Below are 27,279 nucleotides of genomic sequence, written 5' to 3' on the forward strand. Positions count from 1 at the left end.
CTAAAATGTCAAACAGACTCCAGTCACAGTGAATGTCTGGTAACAGGTGAAACATTTCAGACCATTCCCGTCCATGAAGCGCCTGTCATCCATCGCTCCATTACTGTGGTGTCTTCAATCAGAGGAATGCAGCTGTGTCCCCATGTGATCCTCGTACAGAGCGCCAATGTAACAATAATGCAATAACAATAATGTAACAAGGTAATAACTAGAGCAGCTGAATTGTTCCCTGGGCGAGGGAGTGGAGAGGAAATGATCATAACATGGTTTCGGATCCCTCAGGATCTGTTGCGACTGACATGAGAGCATCTGAGAGGGCAATCATCACCGGATACTGTTACTCGAACCCGACGTTCCTGCTGCTGCGTTCCTGGCATTTAGTTGACACACGCATACTGTACATGTGCCTATAACTCCTCCATCTCTCATCACATAGAATGAGAATGTTTTTAAGAGCTCCTTGAACTCTTTAACACTCTTTCCATGGGAGAATAAATTACAGTCTATATACAATGTTCTCACCTTGAAATATGTTACAATCTAAAAAGGTATTATTCACTTTATGATTTAGAGACTCACATCTTTATATAATGGGGACTATAAACACACATTCACAGGCAGGGATCTCTGGATTCATTCACACGAAACTAATTAAAACAGGCACAATCGAAAATGTGAATCTGTCTTTGCAATGTCTGGAATCACTGGAGAAAACTGCAATACCACTGTATAATTAATAATACGTCAATGCACACACGCATACAGTATACACACACACACACACACACACACACACATCAATACCCCTCCCAGACACACACTTTTAAAAAAAAGCTACCATGGAATGCATGAGTAAGAAAAAAACATCCATTCAGTAACCGTCCTATCTATTTCAACCTACATTAGGGGTCAGCTCCAATTCAAAAAGCATTTGCACAGCTTTTCCAACAGTGTGTCTCAATTTAGAAATACACACACACACACACACACACACACACACACACACACACACACACACACACACACACACACACACACACACACACACACACACACACACACACACACACACACACACACACACACACACAACAGAAAATTGTTGTGGAGGTTCACTTGTCTTTCTGTGCGGGCAAAATTGGAACCAATCTGACCCCAATTTGTGTTTTGTTGCATTTCTCTTTGCTTCCTTTGAGAGGCAAAAAAAGAAGAAAAAAAAGCAGCCTCATTCTGGGACTGAACGATTTATTGGATGTAATGTGTTAAAACATAAATAGATACATGATAGAAAATGTGTTGGCAGCCCGAACAATTGATCATCATTGCATTTGTTGTTTGAGGAAATTAGACTGCCTTGGAAGTAGAACGCTACATAGAATTTGTTACCCAGATTAGTGTCAAATATTCAGTCAGATTTCATTTGTCCTGCAGAGCGGTGATTATAAGGAGAATGGTGATGCACCTCAGTATAAAGCAAGATACATAAAAAAATACAAGAAAGAGACATGTTAAGTGGATGCTGCTGCTGCTACTGCTGAGTTAAACCTTTATGTGTTTTACAGTGTGAGTACAACAAAGCTTTGGTCAAATATTTCAAATGTTCCTCAGTGAAAAGGAAATCTGGAGCGTTAAGAAAATTGGGGACAGTGTTCACATGTTTAAATAAAGGCACTTATGAATGACACAGAGACATGAAATCGCTGGGAAAGAACGAGTGTATCAAAAAAAAGTACAATAAATACATCTCTGTAATTAAAAGATACAAATGTTTGTCTAAAAATTTGCCCTTCGTGATAGCTATACAAAAAGAAGTTATAGAATGATCTTTATGAGTCAAGATAAACATTAGCTATCTTATTTCATCAATATATGTCTGTAGGGTTTTGTTGCAATGCCTGGGTTACAATAAAAGCCAAACATTTAGGCTGGTGACATGAACAATGTATGAAACAAGTTTAAGACTTATGTGCGGTACATTATCCAGCGGGAACTAAATGTGACGCATGCATTCCTACAAAAACAACACATTTCTAAAATGATTAGAATGAAAATGTTTGAAGCTTTAGCGTGTGGTCCGTGGTTAAAAAAGTGTTCCCTCTTGCTACAACGTGGCGCTCAGTCTACGTTCCTGTACCTGGTGAAGAGGTTGTAGAGGACACGCAGGGTTGATTTAAGGTCACAGTTCACTATATCTGAAAGAACAGAAGAAGAAAGAGTGTGATCAGTTACAATTTAGGTCTTGTGTGTATTATAAGGTCCAATAAAAAAAGAGCCTCTACTGCAAACGGTCCTATTTGTGCCCCTTCTACAGCTTTATGTAGCTTTATGTTGTGTATCCACCATATTTTCTTTAGCAAACAAGATTGAGCAGATACTCACTAGGTCGTTGTGCTGTGATGCTGAAATATGATGACTGGAAATCCATTTGAGACACAACATTGCAAATATGTTTAGAACCTTTGAGTTTATTTTCTGTTATTGTCTTTTTCTAGGCCTTTTTATTCTGAATAAACATTAAAATCAACACTTTGCTGAATATGACCTGTTGATCAAGAACATCCAAGAACAAAAACAATCACCTCAGTTCAGCCTGATTTTACAAACATCCTCTATATTTAGTAGATGTTTGGAGGCACACTCTCTCTATTGTTTCAACCTTCCTTCCTTTTTTTAAAAGCTGCATCAATTGATTTTCTTTTAAATTATGTTTGTTTCACACATGTAACCAAAAAAATACAAATCAAGCAGACATTGTCCAATTTTAAATATCTCTTCAGCTCTGTTTTGGTTTGCACTGATTCCTGAGATGAATATCTGTCTCTCTAGCTAACTTTGTGTACAGCGGTTTTATCAGAGACCCCTTTACACCTTGCATTTAAAAGCATTCTGGGTGATCGGACTGCTGTTTGACCACATGACAATACAGGTGTAAAAGCACCAAGACACATCGAGGACAGATTGTGATCCCATCAGTGAAACCACCAGCGGAGATGTTCATTGTGACTGCATTGAACACAATCAGAAATCCAATTGTGATGTCAATCTACATACAAGTACACGGGTGGAAATTCATAATCGTGCGCAACTGTTCCAAACCAGCGAGGTAGCAGCCATTAGCCAGTAAGCTAAGCTACTAGCTAGAAAGCTATGGGTATTCAAGACACTCTTAGATGGAATGAAGATGAGATGACTACTTTTGTTTGTTTGTTTCTTTGGATGCACACAAATAGAGTTTGGTTGTTTTAAAGGTGCAGTGTGTAGAATTTAGTGGCATCTAGTGGAATGAATAAAAGTGTGTTTTAATCAGCTGAAATCAAGAATCTTTGTGTTTTTATTACCTTAGAATGTGTCCTTTATATCTACATAGGGAGTATGTCCCCTTCCACAGAGGCAACAGTTGCACCACCATGTTTCTACAGTAGCCCAGAGTGGACAAACCAAACACTGGCTTTAGAGCGGGGTTTTCAGGTTTGGAGGTGAGGGTTTGTTCAGTTGGTTGCAACCTGCAACCTCGCTGCTAGACATCACTAAATCCTACAGACCGCTCCTTTAGGCAGGACATGTAATCACATCTCAATGTGAACACAGAAGAGACATTAATACCAAGTGTAAATGTAATTGGATTGAATCATATCTAGATAATAATAACAATCTCAACTCAGGTATGTTATCACTCAACATCAATATTACTTTTGTACATAATGTTACTATTATTTACTATTTTTTTTACTACTGTTGTTTATTTATTGCTTTTGCACTTTATCATTTATTGTTCTTTATTCTTTTTATGGATGCTTTCCTACTGTCCACTTGGCTGCTACAATAGTGTAAGTTTCCCCATCGTGGGACTAATAAAGGTATATCTCATCTAATCTTATCTTTTTTGCAGGGTATAAAGGGACTAAGAGCTTTTTCACTGAATACTGGTGCCGACTCTGGACTGAAACAAAACAGTAAAGTAGCAGGTTGTAAATCCAAAACAGTGTACAGAAAAACTCTCAAAAGGCTTCAAAGAGCTGACAGAAACTGCAGAGTCTGGTGATAATTCTCTGTGGGTTTGTCACTACAGGTGTCACCTCTCACATCAGATATATATATCCTTTGACTCACTGTTCATATACAAACATGGCTTACTGCACCTTTAAAATGTGTTTTTTGCCACAACCAAAAGTCTTAAAAAGTTGGAATCCAGTAAATTCTAACCAAACACTACTGTAAAATGTTAAATTCAATGTGACTAAATGATATTTCTCTCTGTTCAGGCACATTTTCACTCATCTCATTCTTTTGATATTCATTATTCACAGTGCATGATGAGGCATAAATGTTGTTGTAAATGTGCGTCCTACCTTCTGGCCGGGGCTTTGGTCTCTCCAGACCTCCGTCCTGCATCAGCTCAAAGGAGAAAGACACATTATGCACCTGTGGAGACAGTGAATGGTCTGTTAGGGGAGACGCGACAACTCCGAATGGAGACGGGTTCGCCGCTGTGCAAACACTGCTGACGTCCAATCAACATAAAGTTCACACATGCAGGTACAGATGGGAAAGTACAAATCATACAACTCCACACACAGCTCCTGGCTGATAAGAGAAGGTGGAAACGGAGCGCCTGGGGGTCGATTCAATCGTGCTGCCGCAGTCCTGCGTCTGCAAACACAACGCGGCTCTGTTCTGTAAGACCATAAGCCTTCAGCAGCTGCACAAACACTCTGCTCCCTCATTTATCAATAGATACATGTCACTGGTGCCACTCAAAAGCCTCCTAACTCCAGAGAAGTGATACTGGCATTGACAGACAGATCTGACATGTCGTAACAACACTGTACTAGCTTCGATGCTATGATTACATGTAAGCAGAGAGCACTTATTATATTATTATCATTCCTTATCCAGCTGGAAGAAGGAGAAACACACATGCTGGAAGATATGAGGTTTGTAACACTTCTCCAAGAAACTGACAATAGTGGCAGATGTGATAAATAATGGTGGCTGTTTAAAGGTGGAATTATTTCGATCTTTAGTCACATTACATTTAGACGAGGACCTCGAGCAGATGATCTGTTGTGTTGAAGGAACCAGCACAAAGACGTTCACGCAATTCTGACTTGTGAATGATTATATTAAAAAAAAAAAAAAACCCTGCATGAGGGGACCAAAACCAATCAGAGAGAGAGAAAGAGAGGAGAGAGATATAATTGAAAGATGTTTTCTATTCTCTGCTCATTGTATCGGTGTGTGTGTGTGTGTGTGCTCGCCCCGCTGTGAAGTACTAAAAGCTTTGCCCAACAAGAGCTTATTGTGTGTAGGGTAAAAAAAATTTTTTTTTTTTAAAAAGCGCAACCGTAGCCATTTAATACAGTAAAAAAGAAAAGAAGAGAATGAGCCTTAAGTAGAGATCTACTGAGCAGGAGCGGGAACACTTTCTTGATGCCTCGTGCTGCTTTTTCACAGGCCACCCCTGGTGAATCATCGATAGACCTCGAGGCCCTCACACACACGCACACACACACACACACATGCAGTAATAGAGCTGAGCCCCTAAGCCACTCCAGTGTTTCCCTGTGCAATAGGAGATTACAGATGCTGTGGGGTTGGTGCCTGTTCTTCCGGGGCCAGGAGTATCTGTGTGTGTGTGTGTGAGTGTATGTGTGTGTGCGTGTAGTTGTGTACATTGTAGCACCGGTGCCCATTCTGTTTCGCAGCTTGGCAGGGGCCGCTGGCCAAGACCCAAACAAAAGGCTAGTGTGGTGTCTCCGCAGATTGCCTGTTCAGAATACCGTAGTACTACAGAGGCCACTGAGAGGAGAGATGGCTCCGCACTGAATGGGCTCTGGGGAGAACGGATGGCATTTATCAAGCTATAGAGGATAGAGTCCTGCAACCCCTCCCTCCCTCCCTCATCCCTCCTTGTGCATGAGACTCCTCAGAAATGGAGTATTGATTTAAGAGTGTTTTCTTCAATTATAAGGGCAGGACTAAAGATGGGTCGCAGCCTTGTTTTTTAGGGATCTTCAAAAGAAAAAGATTGAATTGGTTTATGTGGTTGAGCTACCAAATACAGGTCCAAAACACAGCAAGAAAGTGCTCTAATATTTATGTTGATAAAGACTAAATAACAATTAATGTAAGAAATTCAATCGGAAATAGAGAAAAAAAAAGATTCAGAATCTTTTGTTTTGGCTTCTTCGTTGGATTTGAAATGAAAAAATGAGAATACAGTGTCAGCTTTAGTTTAACTGGTGTACTTCAATTCCTGCAATGTTCAACTCAAATATCCTTAAAGCTAGAGTCAGCACTTTTATTTATAGTTACTGTTTATTTCTGATCTACTGAGATGAAGTGGAATTTTTCACAAAATATGAGTAAATACAGTTTCCACATGTCACTACTGTAGTTTTGCTGTTTATTTTTGTCGAGTCAGCTCACTAACGAACATTTTTACCTTTTGGTCGAAGTTTTCTGGCGTGAGGAAGAAGTTGTAGAGTGGCACAAAGTATCCCTCCAGCAGCCCCATCAGCAGCACCAGATATACACCGTCTGCAAACTGAGACAGCGGCACACTTCACTGAACACAGGTGGTGAAATAAAAATGGCAAACAGATTTGGAAACAAAAGACAGATTAAAATACACAGATTAAAATGATTTAATATGTTTTGCTGTCAGAATTTGAGATTAACAACAATAGAATTATCTGACTGCAACAACAAAGAGCTTAACTATATGATCTTCTTGTGTGAATGAAGTACCTGTGTGTCCAACTCAGACACCTCTAGGTTGAGCTTGTTCAGATGCTTGTTCACAAATGTGATCAGTGTCTGAAAAAAAAAAAAAAAAAAAAACACAAAGAAGAGTATCCATCACAAAACTGGTGACATCTCAAACACAAGACATTCCACAAATTCTTACACATGTGGGTTAGTTTTCTTGGCACTCTAAACAGTTGCATGAAGTCTGGAGGGATGATGGAACATTAGGGTCACTGTCAGACAAAACAACATCATCTGAGATTTCAAGGACAAACTGATAACTATTCTTTTATGTTTTAAAAGGAAATCACGTTTCTATAAGAAAAGTGACTTTTGATGAAAAAGTAGGTTGCTTTGAGACATTATATTGACTGGATTTTGGCATTTCCTGACAGTTATTAGAACTTGTAAATGATGTGTGTTGGACTGCAGTAACTGATTCCTCTGGTCCCTGATCCCAGTCACTATAAGCTCTGTGTAAAGACGGGTACTTATCTACCTTAAATCTTTTTTTGGTGTCTGCGATGAGAATGACAAAAGTATTCCCTTGTACTCAGCATGAGTGATGAGATCTTCACCCACACCACAACAATCTATTCATTTAGTTAGGTAGGGGTTATCGAGGCAGTGCTGGACTATGATGATTTTCATTTCTAGACATACATCCTCTTCAACCGTCAAACCTCTGGATTCTGTCATTTCTGGAGATGTTTATGGTACACATCATTGTATTCTGTATAGTAATGTAGGACGGTCCTGTGATACTCACTGGTAGCTTTTTATCTATAAAACCCTCATTACCTTTCGGACTAGCTCTGTCACCCAGATGGACTTTACCAAACCTGATCTACTGACTTTTAGCTTTAGTGCACCTGACTCGTGGAACAAAATACAGCCCTTGCTTAAATTAAACACACTTGTACCATTTGGACGTTTAACCATTCCAACATCTACTTATAATTGCTTTGTATGATTGTATTTTATTTTATGTATTTATTATTATTATCATTATTAATAATTTATTCTTTTTCCTCTTTGATTTTATTTTATTTTTCTATTGCTTTCTGTCTTTGTAGTTGTCTAAATGTCATTGTCAATGATCTCTTGAGTATAAATAAAGGTTTACTACTACTACTACTACTACTACTGTGGGGTTTTCATAAGGGCTCTCCTGGGTATAGTTTCCATTTTCATGTATTTAGATATTACTCCAGTGGGTCCCCAAGGTGGTGACAGATGACATGACAGATAAATGTAGAGCCTCCGTACCTTTTTGACGACATTGAGCTTATCTGGAGCGTGGTCGAAGAGGGTGTCGAAGGCGTCGCGCTCTGTGGAGAACCCGTAAAATGAATGATTAATAAAACTAAACAAAAAAAAAACAAAGCAAAGGCTGACAATAATATGTGAGCATTTGTGAAAACAGAATCTTCTTTCATAAATACATACCATGTCTGCCAGAGAAAGCTCTGCGAAAAGACAAAAAAACCCAGAATATGTCAGATGCACAAATCACAGGTCTGCTTCTGCTTATTGACAATTTCACACTTGAATATTCATAGAAAACATAGAGATAATGAAAAAACGAGTGCTTCCAATTCAATCACAAAGGAATGTGGAGGATGGAGGGATTATGTCTCAGAAATGAGCGTCAACAATAGACGTAGTTGTGGTATCATAATTTGATTAACAATAAACACAGGTGTACCTCGCGGGTATTCAAATAACCTGGGTATCATCACAATGACCACATACTATAGCACAATGTAATAATCTCAACAGCACAACATTACTGCTGGGTATTAATACAATGAATGAAAATGTGCCGCGGTGTACATGGAGCCTTTTCTATGGGAATGGAGGGCCTCTCTTGTCCATTATTACAATGTTAGCACTTTGGAGGATATTGTTGTTGGAAAGGGTCAGGTGGTTTTTGGAGGGAGGGAGACGCTGCAGTGTGAGTGTCCCCGAGGAAGAGATATCGCAGCGGGCAGGCCAGCAAGAAATGGCAGGCGCTGACACCCACCCACACACACACACACACACACACACACACACACACACACACACACGCATACACTATAACACACACACACACATGTTCATGGTGTAATCTGTGATGGCAAACGCAGGCAGGTCTGGGCAACGGTCCTGGTGGTGTGGTAATAACCATATTTCCACTGTGACCGTGTGAGTGTGTGTGAGAGCCTTAGCATGCATGTGTGTGTGTGTGTGTGTGTGTGTGTGTGTGTGTGTGTGTGTGTGTGTGTGTGTGTTATTAACAGTGTATCTATCTACCATGACAAAATGTGTGTGCTGGCCTGCTGTTATCTCCCTTGCCGCTGCTGTCAAGCTGCAGGACAGCCTCACAGCGAGCGGGAAGTGTGTGAGAGCTTGTGTGTGTGTGTGTGTGTGATTTCAATAGTAATTCTTCAGCTAAGGGTGCCATCACATCTCTTGTTCAGATACAATGGTCGTCTGTTAACAATTGCACAATATTTCTTGTAGATGTAAAAGAAAAAAGTCTATTTAAAGCTGTGTGATGGTTGTGTTTGCAGAGGGAGAATGTACCAGGTTTTTGGTTTCAAGTCTCACTGCAGCTGTGAATTCTATGGACAGGCGGTCGTGTACGGCTGAGTATCAAACCTCAATACTTGTGATACCGACTCGAATGTGTTGGGTCATTTTCAAGCCTGAATATTTAGTCCAGTTTATTTTGGTCCTTGGTGTGATTGATTTGGGCAGATTTAAAACACAGCAATCATAAAACAGCTGTGACGAGACCCTTTCAAGAGATGGACTCTGGTAAACAAGCTGTACTCCACAAGTTTGGTGTGCCAGGTGTGCTTTACATACTGGGAAATCAACAGATGCTAGCAGCTAGCTGGAGAGTGAGTTAAGGTCCAACCTGGACTAGTACAAGGAGGTATGTTTCATTTGGCCAGAGAACCTTCTTCAGGATCTTCTTTTTTTTTCTCCAACCCGAGACACAACTACGTAATGAGAACAGAGAATGTTCTCATGCAGTTTGTAGTGATGCATGTTGTTTCCCTAGAATTTCTTCTGCGTGAAATAAAACTGAGCCAAAGATTAAAGGGGCCAATTTTACCACCTCATGCACTGATGAGAGCCAAATTTTTGCTGAGATTCCCACTTTTGTTTTAAATTGTATTTTATTTTGATAGGGTTCCTGTATGGCTGCTTATCTGTCTACATTTAACATTTGTTAACCAATAGAAAGTACCAAAATCCAGGTATTGTTGGCACGAGAATTGAATAGTGTGCTAATATGGCCAGACTGACATTATGAACATGCTGATGTATTTAAGGGCTCATCCACTGGGGAAACATGAATGTCAGTGACAGATTTTGTGGCAATCCATCTAAGAATTCTTGAGATATTTTAATCTGGACCAAACCAATAGACTAACACTGCCATCCTTAAAGTCATGCCACCAGCATGGTCAGTAACTATGCCCAGCACTTGATGTGTTATTTGGATCTGGGACAGTCTTCACATATTTCGTGAAGGCTGACCCAGATCCAAAGGCTCTTCTTGAACCCGGCCAAAAAAACACAGCTTTCATTTGCTCAAACTGTCACATTGAAAATAAGTGTTTTCACTTTGATGTTTTTATGTGTGCAAACTATCAATAATTCATACATGGATACGAGTGTTTCAATTAGGCAGGCAAGGTAAATCTACACCATTTTAAAGGATATGTGATGTCACGGTAGAAAAATACTCAAAAGGTCTTTAAAACAGCATGTGAGTTTGTTAATGTAGATACAAGGTTTCACACGGAGTTACCACCAGATGTTTTATTTTGTACCAGCACTAATGTCTGTCAACACTGCATTTAAATGCAACACATGCCTGGTGAGGTGTAAAAATAGGCCAACTTACTCTGTGTTGCCAGTGATTTCCTCTTGAATTTGTCTGGATTGAAGAATGCCCTCTCTTTTCTGAAAGACATGAAAAGGGAGGGTGATGTAAATGTGTGGGTTTTTTTATTTTACTGAACATGATTTGTATGTTAAAAAAAAAAAAGAAGAAGAAGAAAGAATTCAAGCAATGAGGAGTTACAAAAACTAAGAAAACAAAATATCACATACTGGACATGCACACTAAACGGCCTTCAAAAACCAATGTTACTCTCACCTGGACGACCACTACTTGGATAGAAACGTGATCTGGCAATCTGATTGGTGCTCTGAAGTGTTGTGACAGCGCCACCAGCAGGTGCAGGATGGCAACTATACTCTTGGCATGAACCGCTAATGTAGGGGAAAGACAAGCGTGTGAAATCAACACATAGTGTATAGTAACTGTTTCATTAACCCTCCACCTGGGTCAAAACTGACCCCTTTTGCTTTGACTGTTTATAAAACATTAATTATCACCCAATATTGTGTTAGACCTTTTTAGCCAACTTCCTTCCAACTTATTACCACAAATCTTTGGAAATGATGGTCAATAGGTCTCATTTAAAAGAAGCTATACCTCATTTTTGAGTTAACACCCGATGTCCTCCCAAGTCAAAATTGACCCAAGGACAACAAGAGGGTTACAATGTCTCAAATCAATTTATTGGGGTTCTTTAAATCACATCATAACAGTTTTATGGTCTTTATTTTTTTTATTGTTTTAATTAACTCTGTGTGAATACCTCATTCTAGGCTTTAGGCTGACAAATAACAAACCACATATTTTCGGTTATTTCCAATCCAATCAAACGTTTTATGTGGCAAGGTCACGTGCCTTCGATGGTAAACACAAAAACAACATGCCAAAAGTTACCTTGAAGTCATATATCAAAAAAAATGTTTTAAACCCCACATAAATACCAGTTTTTGTAGGACACAAAAGACAGGACAATTGTGTTATATTGTGGTGAGTTGCTGCAGCATACATTCAAACATAAAGAGCCTGTTCAGTCAGACATACTGAGCGAGCGAGTCTTCAGTCAGCCGAACCATGAGACTGAACAAATAGGATTTACCTTTGGATACACAAAACAATCAGGATCAATTAAGTGTCTAAAGCAAGCCTTTGATTGTACCCCCGCGGCAATGGCAAATGACAGAGAGCAAGCTAAAAGCCTTCATAAAACCTATTAGATCCTCGCTGCATAAGAGGATACTAATAAGTTACATCAGGAGCGAGTGTTTCTCTGAGCTTTTTGGAATGGGGGGCGAGGGGGGGTGGAAGTAGGGACGAATAAAAGTGAATTGATTAAAAGAAAGCTCCAGAAATAAAAGGGCAGCAAAATCAATTACATTCCACGTTATTCACCGAGCTCTTTAGCATTTTTGAAGACATCTCAGACGAATAGAACTTCAAGGACAAACCTTTGCCGAAGCTGCATTTAAGAATTTCTTATTATTTGGTCTGAAATAAACTCATTCGATACAGCCTCTCTGTAGCGCAGCACTCTCACAACAATCTATTGTGTTAAATCTTAAATCTTTTCTGTGCGCCTCTACCATGACATCTGTTTCTCTACCTTACTCCTACGATAAATCTACTCTAAAGCTCCCTCTCTCTCTTTCTCTCTCTCTTGTTCTCTTACATCTCACATATATGTTTGCTACACTTAATGATGTAAGTAAAAGGCTCGATGAGCTGGGAGCCTTATAGTCATTGCCATTACTCCCAGATAAAGTGGAGTGCCGTGGAAGGAGAGGTGAAGAGCTCTGTTGGCATGCATGGCTATATTCACTGTTCCACATCTGAAAGCTTCCGGCTCTGCAAGAAGCATATAAATTCAATCCATCCTGACATAAATCCATTAAAGTAGAGGTCTTAACTCATGCTGAGAGCTTGATTTACTTATCCTACAATGATACATTAAAATATAGATCTACAAAAACATACTATTGTACGTTATTGGTGCGACTTTCCATCTGAAATGTATTATCCCGTAAATGAACACGGCCAACGCATGTCATGACACCAGCCACAGATGTTACTCATTTAAACATATTACAACAGCTGACACACCTACATCAAATGTGGATTAATATTATTAGCCAATCAGAGTGCTGCCAATCTGTGGGCATGTCATTATTTTGTATTCTAGTTTCAAGAGCAGGAAGGACCCTTCAAAATAATGAATAGATACTTCGATATATTTTTATAACTATTCAAAGTTTTATGTTGCTGCCTTTTATAATTCAAATTACACATAGCAAATAGAGACTGATTTAGAAGTATTTAAAAACCAATATATTGTATATTTTAATAGATATCTTAAATGAGTCTTGTGACAAGGACACACACGCTACAGCTGAGAAACTAACTTGTCAGTGCTCCCTGCTGGACAAACCACAGCATGTAATTGAGACACTGTGTCTAAATGACTTCAACATTTCCATACTGTGGTTTGCTTGTCATGTATCTGCTGACGTATATATGTTATATGTATCTGCAATAAACTAATGTCAACTGATATAATCTGCTCTAATGCTGCTTTGGAAACAGTTGCTAATCCTACTTCCTCGTGTACACTGATGATTTCCATACAGAGCTCGTTTAAATGCTAAGTGTGTGTTCCACTGTGTGTTCATTAAAATGCAGAGTTTCCATTTCTACTTGAAGGACTCTCTTTTTTGTCTTTCATTCATCATTTAAATAACATATGTGCATACATTTAAGTCCCTACATGTAAATCCTAAAGATACAGTGTACTCAACAGACCTATCACTGTTTTTCTTTCTCTGTTTAGTTTATGGCATGCAGGTCTGATCTGTAATCGCAGCTGATCTATGCTGGGTGATGCAGGGATGACAGATCTTTATCATGCTGTTGTGACTCCATGCCAGCTCTCTTCTTTTAGCGGGTTTGCTATGCAAGCTACAGAAAAAATGACGAGTATCACAGATCACTGTTTCAACAATCTGATTTGTTTAAAGAGGAGAACTAATGGAAAAAGACCAAAACTCCTGTATTGTAGCAGCAAACATTGTTAAGATCAAGAAATCTGAATTTAAAAGTATGTTAAGAAGAAGACAGTATGTAAAAAGGTATTAATTGTGTCTTTAAATTAACTAGAAAAACAACATATATGTTGTATTAGCAGCGTCAGGTTACTTACAGTCAACATTCCAGCGAATGTTTCTGGTGGAGAGTTTGAGCGAGTCGTTGATGCGTTCTAAAACAGTCTGCAGCTTCTGTTTCTGGGCGATCTCTGACTGGGTGACCTCCGCCACGTTGAGCTTCTCACCTTCAAGCTTTTCTGAAGCACAAACACACACATGAATATCATTAAGATGAATAACTAACAAAGAAAGGAATAATGCAAAGATCCAGATTACAAAATCTAATACACCACCTACATCATGCAAATTGTTCCATTTTAGATGCTTCACACACCATTGTTAAAACACACTTGAAACTATGTCAGTCAGTATCAACCAGCAAATGACAGGCCTATAACCTACTTTCTTAAAATAAGATATCTGAATGGGTGAGAAGGGGACAAAATATTAGAAAGACCTCTCAGTTTCGCTCTCCACAATAAATGCGATCCAGAATATATCAGGTTCCATTACTCATAATCCAGATGAAATAAATGATACCTTTCGATCGTTCTATTCCCATCTCTATTCTGTTGAATCTATCCCAAATTTGACTGCCCTCACATCATATCTGTCAGAGCTCAGAGCTAAATCTACCGTCACTGACAAGTTCTGAGGCAAAAGAACTCGAAGTACTGCTTACCCTGCCAGAACTTAAAGAAGCCCTCAATTCGATGCAAAGAGCCAAATCGCCAGGTCTTGATGGCCTGCCCCCAGAGTTGTTTCTGGAATTGTGGGGTCTTATTGGACCACTACTATTGGACTCAATAAATTTTGCTTTGGATACTGGCTCCTTTCATCGTGATCAAAACACATCACTTATAACAGTACTCTTAAAAAAAGGTAAGCCTTCTTTGAGATGTGGAAGCTATAGACCAATATCTCTTATTACAACAGAATTAAAGCTGTTTGCCAAGGTTTTAGTTAGAAGACTGGAGAAAATTGTGGGCAAGTTAATTCATCATGATCAAACTGGTTTTTTAAAAGGGAGGTTGGCATCGGATAATATCAGACGGCTTTTCCATATTATACATGCATCTGAATCGGCTGCGGACCCGGCGGCTGTGTTCAGTTTGGATGCACAAAAAGCCTTTGATAGGGTGGGTTGGGAATACTTATGGGTGGTTCTGGAGAAATTTGGATTCGGGAAAACATTCATATTAATGGTTAAAACACTTTACTTTAATCCCTGTGCAGTGGTACAAACAGGCAATGTGCTATCAAAACCATTTTCCCTACAGCGCGGCACCCGTCAAGGCTGTCCGCTGTCTCCGCTGCTTTTTGCGTTGTCGCTAGAGCCACTGGCACAATCAATTAGGCAAAATCCCAGTATTTCACCTATCTGCATTAAAGCGACAGTACATAAAATTTCGCTGTACGCGGATGATATATTACTGTACTTTACAAACATCAGCAGATCCTTACCTCAAATACTGAATGTCTTCACTCAATTTAGTCAGTATTCCGGTTATAAAATCAACTGGGACAAATCCCTTCTAGTCCCACTGAATAATGCAGCGAGACAGCTCACGCTACCTGCTATTCCACATATACAGTGGCATAACTCTACTTTCACATATTTGGGTTTGATTATAACTCAATTCTCTGATATCTCACATACTAACTATAACAAGATCAAACTGGAAATATCATCTGATATCCACAGGTGGTCCAATCTTAAAATGTCACTGCAAGGCAGAGTCTCAATAGTTAAAATGAATGTCTTAGGAAGACTCAACTTTCTTTTTTCTATGATCCCTGTCCCCCCACCAGCTAAATACTTTGATGAATTGCGCAGCCTAATATGCAATTTCAATTGGAATGGCAAAAGACCTCGCATTCAGCTCCGCACCCTTCAACACCCAAAATCCTTGGGAGGTCTCGCTTTACCTGATTTCAAGTTGTATTACTGGTCCTTTCATATCAAGATGTTGGCAGCCTGGCGCGACGAAGAAGCAGATATATCCTGGCGACGGATAGAGCAGGAATTTGTAAAGCCGCACAGGCTAGAAGATGTACTATTCTGTGGAATGAAACCTAAGCTGGCACGTCGAATGTTCGGACCCATTATTGGCAACTCATTACAAATTTGGTCTGATGTCCAGAAGCATATGGGTTGTAACGTTACACTTTGTAATCATTCCCCTGTCTGGTTTAACTATAGTCTACTACAGGGTTCTGGTTCTTATTTTAATGATAAGTGGTTCTCGGGAGGAATCCGCACTCTTCAGGACATGTATGATAGAAATGGTCTACTTTCATTTCAAAGGCTGAGAGAAAGTTATTCTTTGCCCGGATTCTCCTGGTTCCTCTACCTCCAACTAAGATCAGCAATTCGTGCTCATGGAGTACCCTGGGACACACCCCTACCTTCTCACCCACTAAGTACTTGGGTTGAGCTTAAAACATCCTATGCCGGCTTAGTATCAAATATTTACAATCATCTAGCAACGCAAAACTCCCGAACTCTTGGGGTGACTGAGGTCTGGGCTCGTGACTTGGAGGGTCAGGGCATAGAACTTGACTGGGACAATATTTGGTCCAATATATTTATATCTTCCAAGAACCCATCACATCAACTCATACATTACAAGTTTGTACATAAATTTTATCTCACACCTTATCGGCGCTTTAAAATTAAACTTATAGACAGCCCTAACTGCAGCAAGTGTAGCCAAAATACCGTAGGTACCTATCTTCATGTATTTTGGGAATGCCCTCCAGTCTCTGATTTTTGGGATAATGTGAATTATCGAAATTTGGAAAAGGCTTTGAAATTTCCAATTCCTAAACTCCCTAGTATGCTGTTGCTTAATGATGATTCAGTTCTTAAAGATAATACACGGCTGGCTCACAGGAAGATCATATTTGCAGGTTTAACTGCTGCCAAAAAGACAATTATCCACTCATGGTTCTTGACCGAGCCTCCGTCAGTCAAAGAATGGATTAACCACTTCAGAGATATCGCCCTTATAGAGAAATCACTGGCTGTAATTCACAAGGCCCGGGCATCCTCTGTGGAGGCCTGGATCACCCTTATTGGTTTTCTTTCAGATCCACACTCTATCTCATACCAGTAATTGATGTAACTAAAAGTCTACTCACTGAGTCTACCTATATATATGCAGGAAGTTCATGTAGTCATAGGTTTGATGTAATATCCGTCTGAATTTTCATTCTGGTTTCATTTTGTTTTTGTATGTGTGTATATTTAGTCTACCTGGAAAACTTATGGTACTGTCATTTCTATTTCTAAATATATTTGTTCTTTTCTTTTCTTATTCTTTTTATTTTAACTCTACAAGGCAACGGTGGTATGTACATAGTTCTTTGTTTGATTAGTTTGTTCGCTATTGTCTGTGAAATCCTTGGGAAATGTATTATGTGTACAAATAACTCATGTGACTAAAGACAATAAAAAGTTGATCACAAAAAAAAAAGAAAGACCTCTCAGTTTAACACCAATTACAGTCTCTCCATAAAGTTGATTCAACACCTCTCAAACTGCATTTCCAGTAAAAGCTGACCATTATAACCTCCATGAAGGTAGGATTTACTGTAAGACTGTTGTGTTAACCTGCATTCATTTAGTTAGGTTTAACTAAATAACTTGATCATTAGCCTCTCTGTCAAATCCAAGATTCAACTCCTTACCAAATAGTTTCTGCAGAACCTGCCCATCATACAGATCTTCAGCCAGATCCTTCACAATGATCCGCTCCCCCACCAGAACATCATTTATCCAGTCGATCAACACCTACGTGGGTAGAAGAGAAGACAAGGAGGAAGCGTATTTTAAGCGTAACTTATTACATTGCTTCCTTTGCATTTACTGATGTGGTTACCAGAACTAAATACTGCAGCTCATAAAATCATTTCACAGATGTTACTGGAACTGGAGCTGATCTGAGCTTCAGCTGGGTCATTCATTAGCTTGCGAGGCAGCTGTCAGGCCTCACAAGGTAAGACATTGATAGACAGATGGTTCATCCAATCACCTGCCAAGTATTTTTTTGGAAGTACCTGCCCTTTTCTTAACTGTTTTCATGGATGACAGATGGTTCTGTGTAACAAACCATCGGGTGTAGGTCTGTCAAGGGCTTTTTGACTTTTCATACTAGTATTGATTCAACCATATTTTGAGGACCAATGTCCATCTGGCACATAAATTGGTGTTCAAAATCTGAGCTTTCTGACAGTCTGACACAAAAAAAAGAGTCAAACCTTACCTTCATGAGCTCCTGCAGCTTGCGGTCATTCTTAGAGTTTGGGTCCACCATGGTGCGCACTTCATTCTCCTCTAATGGATGAGTAGAAATGGGATAAAAGTTTAAAGCTAAGGTGAGGAACATTGGTAAGACATGACAGATTGTACCCAAACAGACACATTTCTCATTGACTCAGTATTGTAAAAGATGTAACAGTACACACATTTGTCATGAACCATTTGTTACAGCTAACGACTTGATTTGGCGTGCCCTTTATTTAGTCTAACAGTGTAAAACAGTATATTTATCATCACTAAGTGAAACATAAAATCAAATGTGTACTCAATGCTCAGTGAAAAGTCTACCACTTGATGTGTAACAGGGTCTGTGAGTGCAGCTGTTTACCCAGCATGGTGTCCTCAGGGTCCAGCTCATAGTGAGAAGGGCTAAGAGGAAGGTTGATGGCATTGATCCCCTCTTCCTGAAGCTCAGACACTGTGGTAAAGAGGCACAAGAGGCATTATATATTGGCATTCATTTAAATTGCAGTTGACATCAAACACATTCACACACACACACACATTCACACACACACACACACACACACACACACACACACACACACACACACACACACACACACACACACACACACAGATACAACTCCTTGAATTAATATTACATTTTGATGCAGACTTTTAGGATGAGACTGCCGTTCTTCTAGATTTATATTGTCGACAAATCCAATGAAACCTCAAACTCCTTCTTTCCTTCGGAAGTTGTCTTTATCTTTAAATCTTTAAAAACAGATCATTGTACATTTCACTGTAGTTTTTAGCAACTCAAACAGGAGTAAATTGTGCATTTGTTGGGGGACTATTTTCTGCAGTGGATTAATACACATTTGATGTTCTAATCAGTAATTAGGGGTTAACTCAAAAAAAAAAATACAGTGCCTGAGTTCATTGTAATTATAGATTACTTATTACATCTGCAATCAATCAATTAATCAGTTTATAAAAAGGTCAAACAGCCTAAAGTGACATTTTCAAATAACTTATTTTGTAAATAGTCTTATACCTAAAAATATTCAATGTGCAATGATAAAACTGAGAAACGTTTTGCTCAATGACTAACTTACACAATTTATTTAAACTGTCCAAAAAAGAGCTGAAAGCACATGTAAAGCGGCAAAAGTTAACATTCATTCAACCATGAGCTGAGCATTTAGTTAAATGTCTTCCTGTGAAGCTTATCACTCCTCAGTGCAGATCAGCTGAGACAAAACGCCGCTCTGAACTGTAATTGCTGGCGGTTTTCAGCAGTAGTTTGGATGACTCCCTAAATGTTCCCATGACTCCACAAACAACCATTAGGAGAGCCTGCACGGAGATCCGCTTGATGTCAGACAAACACAGACCGGCACTGCTTCCTGCTTCTCAGCGGGTTTTATAGAAGCCCAGCATGCCATTCTTCTCAGTGCTCAGTGTGTTAGATACCTGAGGAGGCTCCATCACTGCTGATCTCTCTCTGTGTATCAGTGTGAGTGTGTATGAGTGTGAGTGAGTGTGTGTGTGTGCACTGAGGGCATGGAGTGCACATCCTGTGGATTTTCTCTGCCTTCGCTGGAACAACATCCTCTTAATCAACACCATCCACAATCCACACACACACACCTATCCCATCACACACGGGTGTATGAGAATATTCCTATAGAGTGCCTCACTCTTTTTCCTCCTATAAATTACCACTCACTCTCCCCAGCATTACCACCACTCCAGTCCACCAGACACAATATCCAGTTCTACTCAACTTCATCACAAGTCGCTTCACTTTTTTCCTGACAGTTGTTAAAATGACACATGAAATTGAACAAATTCATTGCTTCTCTTGTTGTTTGTGTGCAGCAGAGTCAGGACTCAGAGTCTCACATCTCAGCTACTTCTCTATTGCAATATGTGTTTTTATTCATTAGATACATCCAAGTGAAGGGAATTTGCTTACTTTAACACACATTCACAGGTTCGTCCTCACTCAACTCATCAATCTTCAGATCTTTATCCTCCTAAAGTTCTCACTTGCAGAGGTTACATTTAGATATAAGGGGACCAAATTATGGAATGGATCTTCCCATCTGACATTAAACTGTTCCTCTTTAAAAATGTTACAAAAAGTAGATTAAAGGAACATTAACCTGCTGCTCTGTAACTGCTTTTCTCTGTGTATGTCCATCTATCTATGTTTCATTTAGTAGAAACCAAAATCACCCTCACACTATTATTCTGTTTTTATTATATAGTTTAACAAGAAGCGTTATTGTATGAAATAACATCTGGGAATTTAAGAATTATAGAATACTATAAATTGAAAAGACTGAGCAGAAACCATGTTAAAATTATCAAATAAACGTAAAATTCTGCAACATATAAGCTGATACCGATATATCTGTGACAGGCCAATATCGGCCCATAATATCGGTTTATCAATATATCGGTCAAGCTCATGTTCACATTCTACTTTGATTATAGAGAATTATTGTCTCTATGAATCTGTAAGCCCTGATATAGTTTTGAGTGGAGCTGTAACAATTAATTGATTGGTTGCCAACTATATAATGAATCACCAACTATTTTGACAATTGATTGTTTTGAGTCTTTTTTTCCCAAATGTCAAAATTGTCTGATTCCAGCTTCTCTTATATGAATATGTTCTGGTTTGTTTAGTCTTCTCTGACAGTAAATTGAATATCTTTGGCTTGTGGACTGTTGTGGACAAACAAGACATTTGAGGACATCCTGTTGGGCTGCAGCAAACAGTGATTGACATTTTCTGACATTTTATGGACCAAACAACTAATCGATTCATTGATAAAAATTAGCGACAGATGAATCAGTAATGAAATAATCAGTTGCAGGCAGCACTACCTCTATATAATATATCTTTTAAGAACATTTCTTTGGCATTATCATCCCACACTTTTAAGTATCTCAATGAACTGTAGTCAAATGTCTTCTACAATTCATTAAACCTCTAAAGGTCTGTCTTACTACAATGATCACATGCTGGATGGTTTATTGGCTGTAATCATTCCGCCTGTTCATATTAGTCATTAAAAGAAAAACAGAGTCACTTAAGGTTATGGGAATCCCAAATGAGAGCCAAATATTGTATCTTGGATCACTTTCACAAGAGAGAACAAAAATGAACAACAGATCACTGCTTCAGTAGAATGATCTGCATAAAAAGGGGGAATTAAAAGCCTTTAATAGCTGCTGTCAGTTCACACTCTCACTGAGGGGGGTATAGCTGCTATATAATACCACCATACCAATTAACACAATCCTGCATTAGTGTCACTTGTGCTGTTTAAAGACAAGCAAGTATGTAGAAAGCTGTGCTGGGTGATGAAGGTGAGGAAGTACGGTGGCTAAGATTCATGTGCAAGCTTATTAACTCAGCCGACTCACTTCCTGCTATTCATACTGGGATGTCAAGTCTGCTATTATTATATTGTTAGCATCAGATCCACGTTCACCTACATTAACACTCTTTACTCGCTCAGTGCAGATTTGATTCAAAGCATCCTCAGTGTCCTGCACTGTGGGGCTCACTGCGTATCACTCCCCCCCCCTCCATGCTGTAAATGAGACTAGGTATCTGTGTCCACTTGGTTAAATAAGGCTAACAACAAAAAGCCACGTCAACATGCTTTCTGACTGAGCGTCATCTGCATGCGGGGACAGACGGAGCACTTGCCGCTGTCGTCTCCTACCTGGAGGGCAGAGCGCTCCACAGCCCATGTCTGTCTGCCTCCGTCCCCCCCAGTCTTGAGCATCCTCTCCGGGCTAGCAGGACCAGCCGTCTCCCCTGCAGCTCATCCTCGCAAGTCTATACCAGCCACACCTGACCCCCCCAAGTCTACATCGGCTGTATTTTCACAAAGGATTTAGAATTGTGCATGTATTTCCTGCTTGTGCTGTGATCACAAAGCACAGAGCTGCTGTTCATCTGAATGCAGCGGACACTGCGCAGAGCTATGTCGAACCTCTTGACCTTCTCCTCTCTCTCAGTTCTCTTCATACCATCTCATCCTTGTCCTATATGATTCCCATTCTCATCTTAACTCCCCCCTTTTTTCTCTTTTCCCTTATCTGGCAGTTACTCCCGTTCTGCCATGAACGTCACACGGACTCAAATTTAATCAATGATCAACACAAGTGCAACAAGCCCACTTTTTTTCCATCAAATCATAGAACACACTGCAGACATCCTACACAGCACACTCAAGAGTGTATATATGTGTGTGTGTGTGTGTGTGTGTGTGGTATGAATGTAATGTGATTGCATGCAGACGACATAAAAAATGGGGCTCAGCTGTGCAATGGTAACCCTGAATGACATAAAGTAATCATCCAATTGAAAGAGACCTTTCTCATTCCATGATAAAACCTGGCCTTTAGCAATGAATGTCAGGCTCGCTGAAGCCAAGCGCATTTCCAAAGCGACCCTTGCGCGGCTGTAAACTGCACCGAACATTTAAAAAGAGGCTTTTGGAGTATTCTTATTTATAGTGCATTCTTGGTAGTTAAAATGCAACGCAGCGAGGTTTATGGACTATTACAGAGGGAGGTGGGGTGAAAGGAAGTGATGGTGAACCCTCCAGAGCTGTGGACCCTGACCTCTGACTGTGCTGTGGATAGCAACCTCCCCAATGAGATACATCGAAGTTTAATTCTTTGGCTTGTAATATTTGAATGAATTCATATTGTGGAAGGCCACTTCAGCTATGGTGAGAACCAATGTATCAGTCAGCCAATATTATGGGCTGATATTGACTAATCACAGATATTTTGGTTTCGGCATTAATGTTGATTTTTTTTAACTTTTTAAAGTTATATAGGCAGCATTTTATTTGTTTTTTTTATTCATAGCTTATTATAATTATTACATTCCCAGCTGTGTTTACTATTTCGATTCACTAATGTCATTTTATACAATACAGTTGTATTGTTAAACTGTAATATCAAAATCCATTGCATATCTTTGTCACAAGTATTTGTTAACCACATTTGAGGGATCATTGCAAAAAATGTGATTATATAATGTATTCTGTAGTACATATAACCTTATCAGCCAATATATTGATATCAGAATTGTTTTGTTGGCTAATATCAGTATTGGCATCCGCCCCTAAAATCCAGTATTGGTCAGGCAAACAACAAAACAGTAATAAACTATTGAAACATTATGACACTTTTTCCACTCAAACCTCTGACTGAACATGTTTATATTGTGTGTGTATATGTGCACTCTAGCTTAATTATTTTGTGTAACTGTCTTTTAAATATTTCACATTCATTTTAATGTCCTCATATATACAGTAGGGTCTCAATGGGAAAGTGCTCTCAGACATTAAGACCCTACTGTATGTTTGTACTTTAAATCTCACTTGTATGTGCTGCTACTGTTGCATCTTATCCTTTTGTATAAAGACAAGTATGTTCCTGCTGCTGCTGCTATTCAGACTGGCACAGTGTTAGTAAGAGCAGGAGGTTGACTCAGTGTGTGACGGGCCTGTGTTTACTTGTGCCTCATTCCTCACATATTACACTAGCAGCGGGTTTGATACCTTACATGGAGACAGACAGCCCGCGGCCACCAAAAACACACACAAGCAAACACACGCTGCGGATCATTCATGTGGTTAAATAGTGTTTAAAGCTGAATTTAAAGTGTAAGTCGGTGTTAAATGTGTTGGCTGTTTAAAAGTCGTGTGTGCAGTAGTTGTCAGGAATTAACCTCGCACTGCTGTCGGCTACGAGGTGAAATTATCGTTCTATTAAAGTTATAAAGTGATATATTCTTCTCGTAAAAACAGCAGTGGCGCGAAACCTGCCACCGTTCTGCTACTTTTTTGTTCGTTGTTTTGCTAACTTTTGCCGTTTACCTTCTTTTGCCTTTTTCCTTCTCGCCAAAGTTCCACCAAGTTTTCCCAGAAAAGAGTCGTCTTTCTTTCTGGAAGACGGGGATTTGGGTGTCGGAGATTTCGGAGAGGAAGGGGACTTCTGTGGTGAGGAGGCCATCGTCGTTACGATGTTTAAATATCCAGGAAAAGTTAGCTTAAAACTATCTGAGTTGCCGTGGGAATAAAAGTTGGTTCGTAAATAGGAAAAAAAAATCACCGTCCACTCCCTAAAGCGGAAACGGAATTCCAGACATTTTCTCCTGAAGTTGGCTGGAGTGACTGGCCCCTCCTTCTCTGGAGGAGGACCGGGAGCGGAGGCTGAGGGCAGGCCGCGGGAGGAGGGGTTGGCTCGGCGGTCGGGCTGCTGGCTGAGGGCACTAGGAGGAGAGGGATAGGGCGCTAAAGGTGGAAATAAACATGTACCTCACACTGTGCTGAATACATGAAGCGCTGAAGTTTTTACTGTGGGACTTTTTTGGTCACAAGCATGCCGACGCATAAATTAAATAAATTGATTCAAAAAATGTATGGAGAAAAAAAGCTCAACTTAACTCACTAAGCAATAAATTGTCCATTCTGATACAATTTATATTTAACTTGTGTGTGCTGTGCAAGATAAAGACTGATAGTGTGCCTATGCTACAATGGATATAATTGGGGCTGGGTAATATATTGAAATTATAACGATATCGTGATATGAGACAAGATATCATCTTAGAGTTTGGATATCGTAATATCGCGATATGTCATCAGAGTTTTAAATGCTGCATTACAGTAAAATATGTAATTTTCTGAACTTATCAGACTGTTCTAGCTGTTCTGTTATTTACTTTTTACCCACTTTTTAATTATACCCACATTACTGAGATTATTTATCAAAGATTTCATAGTTTGTGAAAGCATCGACAGTCATCTCTACAGTATTGTTGTAATATCGATAGAGGTATTTAGTCTAAAATATCGTGATATTTGATTTTGTCCATATCGCCTAGCCCTAGATATAATGTAACTCGAACCTCTCTGAAAAACAAAATGATGAAGCCATCTTAATGTGAAACATTTTAAATTCATTTTTATTAAAGTCTCTTCTCAATTAAAGACAGGAAGCAGCATTAAACCAAAACATATAGAAACATAACATCAATTTGCAGTTTTTTAAAATCATGATAACAGAACTTATTCTTAATACAGTGTTTGTTTATTTACAACACAAAACAAACAACATTTAAAGCCCAGGAACCAAATAGTAAGAATAGTTGCTTTTCCTGGGATAAAAACACATGTAAACAAATGATCTTCTCATGATGGGCATCAGAGGTAACTCTACAGCAGCCCATAAACGATAGGTTAAAACCTGCGGCAAAACAAAACAATCACAGTTTTACTGACAGTAGTTATTCACAGACTAAATCAGGATAGATAACCACTCTGTAGGAATTCAAATGTTTCAGGTGTGTTACATCTCAGACCAGTCGATGACGTCACACCAGGTGCCGAATGGGGTATGGCCAGATGTGCAACATGCATTAAAGTGTGCAGCAGCTGTTCTGTAGCCCCTGGACACAGTGTTGTATTATGTTGCTTCAGTGAAAGCAAGTAACTCAGAGTAAAAATGTGAAATTTTAAGCCACCTGGCAGAAGTCCATCTTACCAGTCTGGGTGTAAATACAACTGAATTTTATTTGATAGTGTTCCAGCGCAAGTGAAAAAAAAAAAAACTAAAATATTTAACAAGGGAGCTTTCAACTCACATGTATAAGTGACTAACAATGAATTACATACAGCACATCTCAGGACATAAATTTAAAACAATTCACATTGTGCGAAAACACTGACACTTCAGGAAAAGTGTGAAGTCATTCCGTGTGATATCCAGTGAGGGTATACAGTGTTAGAGTAATAACAAACCATTCCTGTGTTAAGGAAAGCCGCCACAGAAAGCAGCTGTTGATTAGGCAGGCAGTTTGCTTAATGAGGTGTGCATACACTTAAAAGGCAGTCACATTATTAGAAGTGGTTTATAGCATACTGTACATCCAGGTCCAGGTCAGTGTCAGCTTGGGCGATTAGCAATTACACTTCTTAGCACAGAGGTCAAATAACCTTCATGGCAGATATGTTATAAGGCCTCATGGCTGTCAGGACATTAGTAGCTCAGTTTCAAAGATGGGCTCTATTTCCATTGTACCTCTCTGAGCTCAGCATACCAGCACAGTGTGAGACCAAACAAAACCTCAAGCTATTCTTCAGGGTAAATATACACCTATACTTTTATAAAAATTTCCAATCACACCACGTTTTCTAGATTTGTAGTTTTATGAGTCAGACACCAACTACCATGGTTGTTTCTTTTAAACCTTACAGTACTTTTCTACCATTTCCTATTCCATCCTTCTCCTCACCACCCACTGAGGCGTTCAGCATTCAAGCCCTTCCTCCAGCTTCTCCTGCCCACAGCTGTCCTCCTCCTGGGCCCAGTGGAACTCGTAGCCTTTGGACAGCACGAGGCTCTCCAGGTCCCTGTCCTCAGCCCTCTCCCTCAGCCTCTGCTCGTCAAGGATAGACACCAATATGTCTCGGTTCTCCACCGTCCTCATGATCTCGGACAGTATCTCCTGCTCCTCCTGCAGCTCAGAGGCGCTCTTATTTGTATCTGGAGTGAAGTGAAAGAGAGGAGACGAATTTAGGAAGGTTTGAGTACAGTTTGAGTACTTTTAATTCTGACTATCAGATTGTACAGTGGGGTCCAAAAGTCTGAGGTATATATAGATATATATCTATTTCACATTTGTTTTGAATGTAATACCAACAATTAACAATTTGAGGGAAAGTTGAACCTTTGATAAATGAACATAAATTTCAGAATATCTTTGTATTTGATAGGTCCCCCTATTGCTTTAATGACAACATACACTCGAGCTGGCATGGACTCCACAAGGTTGTACAAAACCTGATGACCCATGTTATCCCAGCATGATGTGACAATGAGCCAAAAGAGTTTCTAGTGATGTCACAAGATGCTGGGCTTTCTCAGTCTTCATGTGCTACCATAAATGTTCAACAGGGTTGAGGTCAGGTGACTGCGAAGGAAAGTACATGACAGTAATGAACTTCTTGGTCTTCTTTGGTCTTCAAGTAGTTCTTGAAAGCTTTGAGGTGTGTTTGGGGTCATTGTCCTGCTGGAGAATGAATCCTTCTCCACAAAAGGTGCAAACAGACAGCATGTCTCTGAAGAATGGAGTGGTACCTTTCCTTGGTCTGGGTGTACTCCATTTG

General features: G+C 39.5%; 2 protein-coding genes across 2 annotated transcripts in view; both read right to left on the reverse strand.

Annotated features, from left to right (window-relative positions):
- Positions 1-1,743: 1,743 nt before the first annotated feature.
- On the reverse strand, positions 1,744-24,255 carry parvaa (parvin, alpha a). Its single transcript, XM_053319536.1, has 13 exons — positions 23,986-24,255; positions 18,444-18,533; positions 18,060-18,130; positions 17,485-17,587; positions 13,848-13,988; positions 10,913-11,028; positions 10,658-10,716; positions 8,200-8,219; positions 8,020-8,081; positions 6,751-6,819; positions 6,446-6,547; positions 4,350-4,422; positions 1,744-2,192 (listed from the first exon to the last, which is right to left on the reverse strand). The coding sequence occupies exons 1-13, from the start codon at positions 24,119-24,121 to the stop codon at positions 2,116-2,118; spliced, it is 1,119 nt and encodes a 372-aa protein (XP_053175511.1). The 5' UTR covers positions 24,122-24,255; the 3' UTR covers positions 1,744-2,115.
- Positions 24,256-26,420: 2,165 nt separating this feature from the next.
- mical2b (microtubule associated monooxygenase, calponin and LIM domain containing 2b) overlaps positions 26,421-27,279 on the reverse strand; it is a 42,671-nt gene continuing 41,812 nt past the window's right edge. Inside the window, exon 35 of the mRNA XM_053319982.1 lies at positions 26,421-26,656. Within this exon, the coding sequence (XP_053175957.1) occupies positions 26,421-26,656 (236 nt within the window). The remainder of the gene's footprint in view (positions 26,657-27,279) is intronic.

The sequence above is a fragment of the Scomber japonicus genome, chromosome 5 (genome assembly GCF_027409825.1).
Source record: "Scomber japonicus isolate fScoJap1 chromosome 5, fScoJap1.pri, whole genome shotgun sequence".
NCBI classification, from domain to species: Eukaryota; Metazoa; Chordata; class Actinopteri; order Scombriformes; family Scombridae; genus Scomber; species Scomber japonicus.